This window comes from Larus michahellis, chromosome 2 (genome assembly GCF_964199755.1).
Source record: "Larus michahellis chromosome 2, bLarMic1.1, whole genome shotgun sequence".
Taxonomy (NCBI): domain Eukaryota; kingdom Metazoa; phylum Chordata; class Aves; order Charadriiformes; family Laridae; genus Larus; species Larus michahellis.
Genome location: NC_133897.1, coordinates 97,293,211 through 97,303,173, shown reverse-complemented (window position 1 = coordinate 97,303,173; position 9,963 = coordinate 97,293,211). Strand labels below are relative to the sequence as shown.

Here is a 9,963-nt window from a genome sequence, read left to right as displayed (position 1 = left end):
ACCCAGTGGTCTCAGAGTACGAGGCACATTCTTTTTGGATAAAACTACAGATAACGGATGAAAGACGTGATCCGGAGCACAGCCAGCGTGCTGCAAACGCTAATGGGCAGTCTATCCCCAGGATCACAGGAAAGCTAGTCTGAAGTACGCATCTCCAAAAAGTGGATGGTGGATGGCAGGCACTGAGCTTCAGGTATTCTGCACTCCACCTGTAGTGCTGTTGCAGTGGGCTATTTGTTAACCTAGACGGTCTCGTCATGCTCCAAACAGCTTGTTTTTCTTTGTAATTACCAGAGTTGTCAGACACGTCTGGATGTGGTGTTGTAAGGGATCACTATTGCAAGCTATCGGACTTCACCGTAGAAAAAAAAGGGGAAAAAAAATATCATTCAGTGTGTGCCATTCCTTGTTTTACAAGTGTGCTGCAAAATGCTGGGCAGAAATTGCATTGGTATGGTCTATCTGAAGTGCTTTTATATTACTCCTAAGCCTCTTACAGTCTTCTGTTATTGGACTGTCACAGTGTATTGAAATACACTGTATCAGTGTACTGAAAAACGTATGTAGAGACACACACACATACCTATGTATATAGGTATCTCTATATATGATGTAGGTAGGTATGTATATACATACACACACAGATCAGATGTGTGTATATATCTACATAACATATATGCATGTGATGCACTTTTCCTTTCAGAATATAGTACGTTCCTGTACGCAATGAAACACTGAAGGTTAAGTGTTGGCTGAAGCTCCCCGCCAAACCTCTGCCATGCAGCGCAACTGGTTTGTGTTTGAAGAGCTGGAAAAACAACTTACAGGGAGGAAACGGCCTCACTGATTTCAGCGAGGCCAGAATTTCACCCGGACTTGTAAAGGAAGACAAAGAAGGTTCTCTTAAGCACGCAACACCCCTGCCTACAGGTATTTAATGACAAGAGAGAGAGTTATTTCCCAGCTCGTACAAATTCTACTTACACAATGGTATGTATATCATCACCAGTAACAGCATCATACCACACATTGAAATGTTACAAAATGTGGCTTAGTATGACCAGTTCAACTAAATCATGTTTTCTTTTGGAACATTGGTTTGGGCCATTTTCCCATTTTTGAGCACTGGGGACCTCAAGCCGGCACATCACAACTGGTTCCCTCACAGCCAGCCACCCCTCTGAAGAAACACAAACTTCAGCCAAACTAGATGTTTTATGAACAATATTTCTTTTTTAAGAAACTTACAGTTCTAGAGATACGACCTCAGACTTTTTGATGCACTGCTTCCTCACTGAAAATGGTCACTCTCTTACACAAAACACAAATACAGAGAGTAATAAACTTCAAAATTAGTATTGATCATTTCCTCAGCTTCAATATGAGATTTTGGTTGACTGCTAAGTATAGATATTGAGTAGGCAAGCAATAAACAATGATTTCAAAGATGTTTTTACAACAATGTTTTATTCTATTAAATATGAAAGAGCGTACATACAGGTGTTATTCTGAGGACATAAATTACACAAGGATTACACGTTCTGTCAGAAAAGCACAATAATGAAACATCTTTACATTTCAAACTTTTGTTAGCTTTTAACAAATGAGTCTATTTCTGTTGCAAACAAGTAACGAGTGCTATTGAACTTTGCAAATTCCCACAAAAACATCATGCTTAGTAGGATACTTTAAATATTGTAAAGATGAAATCAGAAATAGATCTCTAAATAACAAGATGGAAGAGATTTACTACTTAATCAAGATAAATGACACACTGAAATAGGAGCCGAGACAAAATTGGTCATTCATTAAAAAAAAATTCCACTTCAGACACTACATTTGAATTGGCTTTCTTTACTTGCAGGAATAGTCACTGTGATTATATGCACGAGTAATGAGCAGAACTGGCCCTAAATATTTATAAATGTAACCATCAAATTTTAGACGTGCTGGTTTTCTAGTTCCCTAATTTTTCCACTGAACCCCCCCCCCCACGCCCATGAATCTATTTGCTTACGTGCCAAAAGGCTGAAATCCAGCTCTTCTGCCGAGGGCCAATCAAGCCTACGTCTGATTTCCATGTCTTCCGTGGTCATCTGTGTAGGGGGCTACTGCATCCTACGTATGTATTTTGGGTCAGCATTGAAGCACCAGAGCGAGTTACCACTGACTTGTGGGAGCAGTATTAGTCTGTGGAAGTCCGAACACATTGTCCTTCTAAACTTCAGGTAAACAGGAATGTCATTTTATCGTAACGAAAGCTCTCAGTTAAACATTCAGCAGACTACTCAGATAAAATACGTAATAAGCGTGTAGTTTGGGTTGTGCTGCTAGGCATTAACTGAGGTGTTTTAATATATTAATACAAACATTAACGGAGTGAAACAGACAGGCTAATGTTACTGCAGGCTGTAGTTTAACTTTCAAAAGGAGTAATGAAACACGATTTCTAAGAATGGTAATTTTTGTAACTAAGGACTACACATTTATTTTTAAAACCACAGAAGTGGGGTAATATTCCTGATATCTTTCAAAACATTCCGCAAAAACACAGCTTGAGCCTGCAAACACTAGAATATACAAGCAGTCCCAGTGACCTCCAAGGTAAGCATTCTCGTATGGCAAAGAGCTGCAGGTTTGTCTTTGCTTTTTTCAGAGAACGCTCGATAAAAGTGCAATACAGTGAAGCAAATCATCTAATTCTTATACTTTTATTATTAGATGAAAAATGTTCAGGTATTTTATAATTGTGCCTTTTCTAGGGTGGGCGTTCTGGTTTGAGTAGAGTCAGACCACGTTAGAAGAGACAGGCAGGGTACACCCACACATCTTCTTTCCCAGGGTGGTAACGCCCCAAAGCAACTCTGTGGTATAATCCCATCTACAGCTAAAACATCGTGCCACCCAGCTTTTCGCTGTTATTTCTGTTTTGACAGAAGTTGACATTTGTTTTGCCTTTCATTTCCACCCAGGCATGTTCTCCCTTTCAGCTCCTAGGCACCCTTCCCTTCCCCACCCAGACTCTTTTCTTCCTGAGATGTCAGAAGTACCTATATTAAGCTTTGGAACCTGAGAATTTGGAGGTATTTTTTGATACTACAGGGCCGCATTTGTATCGTACCATGTTATCTCCTGCTATACTATTACAGTTACGATATAAATTTCCTAACTAGTTGATACCTGATGCCTTTCCCATATAAATAAAAAACCACATACCATTCAGCCACAAAATAAGAGAATTGCTAGAAGAGTGACCTTTACCTTCCTCAAGTCCTCTTCCCCAAACAAATGTTGAGGGATCATTTCCAAAAACCCAGCTATGAAATATTCCTTGAAGTAAACAATTTCACAGTAAAAAAAGAAAAATATATCCAGAAAATAGCACTCTCTCAAAATTGAAACTTATATACATCAAGGAGAAGTTGAGATTTTTCCCCATTCTTTTATCAGTTCTACATTACCTATAGATAAGCAACATTATCACTCAGAGTTATGAATAGGAAAAACAAGCCTAGTGAAGTAAGTGTTGTGTCTTTTTTAATACCCTTGAGAGATCAAGGAAATTCAGCCTTCAACTTTAGTATTATAATTATTTTTAGTTAAGGTAGCAAAAGACGGTTTAAGCTTAATTCCCTTATGGTTTTGAGTATCCAAGACTTAGATCCTTCAATGCACTCTAAACAAGCCATGCTGCTGCACTTAGAGTCACCTCTGGGCACAAATTAAGTTTACCATGGATGAGATTCAACTGTGAACTCTCTATTTATCCTTCTTGTTCTGTGATTCGTTTTATAATTCTTAATAGATTAATCTCTTTTAATATTTATGGTGCTATCCTTTAGCAAGACTGAGCTTTAAATGCAACTGTAATGCACATACATGTATATATACGAATTTATGAGCAGAGTTTAACGTGCTAGAACAGAAATATTTAAAACATTAAAATTGTAACTGAACACTCATTTTCTTATCAAGAATCTATGCTGAAAAGATGCCAATGAATGCTATTTGATTTTGCATATTAGACTTAAACTAAAGAAACACTCCTCTGTATTCATTACAGTTAGCTCTTTATTCCTATGGAGTGGAAAATTGCCACTTAAAATTTACAAATCTTTGGACAGCTAGTGAGCTCTGATGAACTATTTTCAGCATTTCTATCTGTCAGTCAGAATTTTTGATGAAATTAGTATTCTACATTGCACGCTATGGAATGCTATGTCAACAGCTGTATTTTTATCTTTTGGGTTTTTTCCCCTGCTTAACTAAGCTCTAATTCATGGCGACTTCCATGAGAAAAGATAATTGGACTGGGATGCTTATGTCCAAGTGTATCTATTTCAAAGAGAAAGATTATTCTCCATTCACATCCAACAACTATTCCAGAGATTAGCCTTGTAGAAGTCAGTAGCAAGTGACAGATCACTATCTTCAACAATTTCACTCCAGGACTATTTCGAATTGTTGTGGTTTTTGAAAAGGAAGAATAGATTTTTTTTTTGAAAATTTGCTTTCATGTGAGAAGGAGTGTTAAACTCGCAAACTGTGAACTTAACTGACGCAAAACAACACCTGACAAGTGCAAACCCATGAACAAAATGCTAGCATTAAATACTCCGACGATATATTGAACTCAAACACAAGCACAGGTTGTTAAAGTCATCTAAATGCCAAAGGTACAGACAGGCATTTTTTAAATCACTCCTCGACAATTACTTGCCTAATTCCTATTCACTCAAAAGCCTAAACTTTCTGGCAATCTCCTGGAGGCCTGTCTGTATCTTTAGGTTTTTAAGTGAACCTAAAAGCTGGTGCGTAGTATGGTAAAAAAGAATTTTCACAAATTCAGCTACCTGCAGACAAATACAACGTTTGTGCCATGCAAAGGACTTCTTTTCAGAAACAGACATTTGGCAATAATTTTCTGCAGTTTGACTTATACACAGGCCTGACTCGTCTCCTCCTGTTCTGCGAGAAGAGACAATCAAGATCTAGAAATGTTTGCTGGAGCGGGCGGGGGGGCCGGAATCCCATGCTGGCCTCCGGGGTTTCTCAGCGGAAGAGGCTGTACAGCACGGCTGTGTCATCGTGTCGTTGCATGGATGGATGGGACATAGCATTGTCAAATTTTAATAATGGACATTTAACAACTGGGACAGTTTAGAGAATGACCTTTGAATTTAATTAAAGCTGTAAAACGGCTTCGCATTTCTGGGATTAACCTTTTTAGATGGAGACAGATATTCCAGAAAGGGATTAGAGTACATATGAATGGTGTCTCAATTTAGAAACTAAGCAGCTGTAAAAAGTAAGTTACAATTCTGAAACACAATTAAACTGGTCGATTGTATAGCTTCTTATGCTGAATTTCAAATGATAATAAAATATTGCAATATTTTGAGTCATTTCAATATCTGCTCAGTGTAACATGATTTATCTTTTCCAATACAAAATTGGTTGCTAACATTTACTTCAAAAAAACCCACTTGACTTGTTTTGGGAGTGGGTAATTTAAATGTAATGGACAGTAAGATCACTTTTAACTTTGCATTAAATTGCATCAACCTTCTTGCAAATATAAGCTTCTGATTTCCACATTTCACTCCCTCACTAGCAACTGAAATGCCTTGAGTTAGAAGTATGCACTGATTATATGTTGACTTACATTAAATATAGGGTACATAAGAAAAATCTTAGCATGTTTTTTTACAGGGCACCCAACTAAAATCTTTACAAAAGATAAGATAATTATCCATTCTTCAATGTAATAGACACAGATGCCACTTTTATAAATGTACCCTTATGTTCACTCGCCAATAAAATAGTAAACAAATCAACTTTTTAAACCATTTTTTATAAATTATTAGAGTATTTTTACTGACACTCTCCAACAATATACAAAAATAATACTACAAGAGTACCAATCAGTCTGACCTACCCCTCATTTCACAGAAAAGTAGAGGTTATGGAAGGATGTTCTTGTAATCAGTCATCACTGTAGATGTCTCCCGCAAACGGTAGGTGTACGTGGCTGCCTGTGACGTTGGGAAGTCGAGAGAGATCAGGCAGGTTCTGGATGCGTGACCTGAGTTCTTTCCGTACTTGGGACACTCTGGCTAGCTTGCGTTTGTACTCCTGTAATGCAGAAGAATTCAACATGAGACGCTTGCTAATACCACCCCTACTAGTTATTGCACTTGACATTTTCTAAAGAAAGTATTCCTTCTGTGAGTTAGATGAGTAAACATCCTTTAAAAGGTGAGAACCCAGAGAACTGGGTATTCTGGAGGCAGAGGCATCAGCTCTAGCATTTTTTCAGCCTCTGACTTCAGAAGCATAGCCGTGGGATTTTTTTGCTTTGAATGGTAAGTACATAAATGCTAAACAAGGAAGACAATCCCAGTTAACGCTTTCCATATGACCAGTAGAATGGGATTATTCTCAGAAACTGCATTAAGCATAATCGATACACATACCCTACTATCACTCACAGAATACAGGAGGTTAAACTTACTGATGTCAAAGAAGTTACTGTCAGCTCATACTGAAGAAAGACTAAAAAACAACCAAATAGCACTTAACCAGGCCTGTTGATCAGCACCACCAAGCTGACCAATCATAAGTATTTTGCATTAATTTTTATAATAAATCCGTATTGCATCAGTACATTTATGGATCTAACCCTGAGTTTTCAGAAAGTTTTTGAATTGGGGACTTAGGATTTCACATTGTGTTGGAATACAGGTCAAACCATTCATAATTCATATATTTAATGATTATGAGGCACTTTCCACATGAAACAACATTATACAAGATAAAGTATTTAACACTGTGAATTAGTCCTCTAGAATATTGTTAGTGCTCACCTATTAAGAATACAAGACATAATGGAGAAGAACACCAGTTCGTATAAAATGAAAACAATTATTGCAAAATGTAGGAAGATCAAGGTACAATTTAAAAGAATATTTACACTTCAGAAACCGGGAAACATTTCTTTGGAGAGCAGAAGAGACTAAGCATTAGCAGGCAAAGTGTCGCTTCATAAAAATATACTTTAATTCACAACAGATCAAATGCAAATGCTTTCTAGTGCAGCTGCAGGTTTTGCTGCAGCCTGGGAACAGCTGGAAATAACAAGAAATAGTTAACCTACACACAGATAACCAAGATCTCACGATTATTACCACTTCTAAATAACAGTGGGGAAAAAAACCCCATCATCATCCTGTGAAAGTGCCAAATACGAACACTTGAAAGTTCCAGCAAGTATAGAAACACTGTGCAAATGTCTGTAAAAGATAACAGCCATGCCACTTACAAGGTCTAAACATAATGTTAAACGTTTTTCTATATTGTTAATAGCAAGGAGTAAAAAGGAAGGCAAATGAAAAGACCTTTTGGTAGTAGAACGCAATACAGTAGTACAAATGTTAAATACCTGGGGCATGATCAAGATTGTTGGACAAGGTCCAACACACATAAAAACAAAGTTTGTGACTATTAGCGGCAGTGTGGCCTTTCACCAAGGGCAGTAAAAGAACCACAAGAAATCTTAAATTCTTAATGAGAAAATAATGCATAACTAAAATAATAATAATTAAATCTTTACATAGAGAGAAAGTGTCCCTGAATTAGGATCATCAATTCCTTGATATCATTTATATTTAAAAAATAAATATTACATAGAGCTCAGAGTCTTAGGAGATATTAAACACGGTGCAAATATTGCAGATGCCTAGTCAGCAGAACTGTAAACACTTGGTGATGGTAGACAGGGCAAAGCAGTGTTCCTTTTATGATACAGATGACCAAAAAAGTCTTACACCTGTGAGTCTTCTGGTCCTAGGAAAACTGTCACTTGCTCAAACTTGCCAAAAACATTCTCTCTGGTGCAAGTGACTTCAGGACGTGGCTATGGAAATGAAGGGCTGTGTCCTGATACTATATCCTTACAGTAATGCCCCAAGGCCATAAATATTTTACTGTTTCATATCTCATTTACAGCAGTGTCCAGAGGCCTCAGTGAGCTGATTCTGTGCAAGAGTCATGGTCCTTTGCGAGCATGTAAAAAGCCAATAACAGAATACTTTTTGCCCTTTTCTCTATTTATTTTAGCTCAGATTGCAGAGATATACTCCTGACTATTATTTTAGGTAATAGATTTTAATGTCAGAGGAAAAGATGGGTTTCATTGTTTAATAAAATAAACAATTTGGCAATATACAGAACACTAGTTAACCAGAATCTGTATTTTCAGAAGCAGGATGGCTGCAGGTTGAGCATTGGGCAATGAGGGCTTTGAGCAAGCTTGAAGCCAGGAGACCTGGCCTCCGTTGTGAAAGACGTCCTGCTGTACAGAACAGGCTGAGCAGAACTGTAAGCAGAACAAAAACACTCAAAAGGCCCAAAATTAGTAAAAAAAAACCCAAACAAACCTATAAAATCATTCCAGCAATTAATTCTTGTAAATGGTGTTTGAAACAGCTGAATCCCGACTAAGTTCATTCTCTGTCAATGAAGAACGTGAAACAGCAAATCAGCATCCTTTCAAAGCGCGACGCTAGGCAAATACACACAGATCACGATTAGCGGCTATATTCTCTGAAGACTTTACTCTAAAACCTGAAATGTGCCTTAAATTAGATTGCCAGTCACTTGACTCCACTGAAATTCCCTTTAGCTGATAATAAATCATTTCCATAGTAACATCACGTTTCTGACATCCAGCATTTTCCATATAAATTTTGCCTGGCACTTGCTGACTAGTGAATATCAGCTTGATCAATATTACTGACAGTAGGTTCCTTTTTCTCACTAAGGAAAATGTTCTCAAAAATTCGGTCTCCCATATAACAGTCTTCTTCCTCTTGCCAACGCCTTTAGCACAACACACACTCTCAGGGGGTCAAAACTCGTTCCTTGTGCCTTCTTAGAAATAGAGACCTCTAGGAAGGTTTGCTCAAGGTTTTTACTATAACAGTAGAGTAGATAAAAAATTACATAAAGTTTTAGAGTTCATTGTATTATTGATGCAGTATAAGCTACGAAGTGCAATTTTAATACAATTTTGGTAATCTATGAGAATGCTTGTAAGATCTGCAGCTACAGGTTAGATGGCCATGACTATCCTCCCCCACAAGCAGAAATATTATTCGCCTTATCCAGAGCACCTCATTTTCCACAACACTCTCAAAACCATTCTAGAAATCACTGGAAATCTCTAGTTTTCATGACTGGTAAGCAAGTTCAACAGAGGGCTGATTTTCAAGTACAGTGACTTAGCAGTTTTGAGGTACTTTCAAAAGGGCTGCTTTTCACAGTTTGATGCTATTTAAAATCACTAGTCACTTCTGAAAGGGTTTGCTTATATATTTTTAAAGCTGCTAATATAGTCCTGGCATTACCTAAGTAGTCCTGGACTGCTAGAATACAAGTATCAAGTACTTATTATCAACAATACTCGTTACATGTACAGCCTTTATCATTTTATCATAATAGGATGCACATGTACCTACAAGCTTTTTCCTCAGTGTCTATGTATGGTGAGGGTGTGACTTAATTAAAGCAGAGGAGTGGGAATGGGGATATCTAGCTGTCATTTCTAATATTGTTGCTCCATTAGAAATGCCGTATACCATACAACCGAGTAACAATTTACCTGTATTGTTGACACTTATTGCAGAAATCCTCATGGAGAATTTGTATTTCATTTTCATTATGTTGATTTAAGATATACTTCAAATTACCCCCGTGTAAATGAGGCAAGATTGAAGCTATTTACTTCAAACAGTCAAGGACATGCAGAAGTATGATGTTTACTTTTGCTACTCTGAACATAATTTGCATTGCTTGCTACCTATGGAGAACCTTACTCTTGGGATATATAGGCAACCTGATGTACGGAATTAAAGTCTCTTCAATTTCTTCAGCGGTCTAACACGACTTTCAAGCAATAATTTT

The 9,963-nt window shown here is 37.4% G+C and overlaps 1 protein-coding gene across 1 annotated transcript in view; it reads right to left on the bottom strand.

Annotated features, from left to right (window-relative positions):
* Positions 1-1,455: 1,455 nt before the first annotated feature.
* RPRD1A (regulation of nuclear pre-mRNA domain containing 1A) overlaps positions 1,456-9,963 on the bottom strand; it is a 45,794-nt gene continuing 37,286 nt past the window's right edge. Inside the window, exon 7 of the mRNA XM_074576329.1 lies at positions 1,456-6,135. Within this exon, the coding sequence (XP_074432430.1) occupies positions 5,986-6,135 (150 nt within the window). The 3' untranslated portion in view covers positions 1,456-5,985. The remainder of the gene's footprint in view (positions 6,136-9,963) is intronic.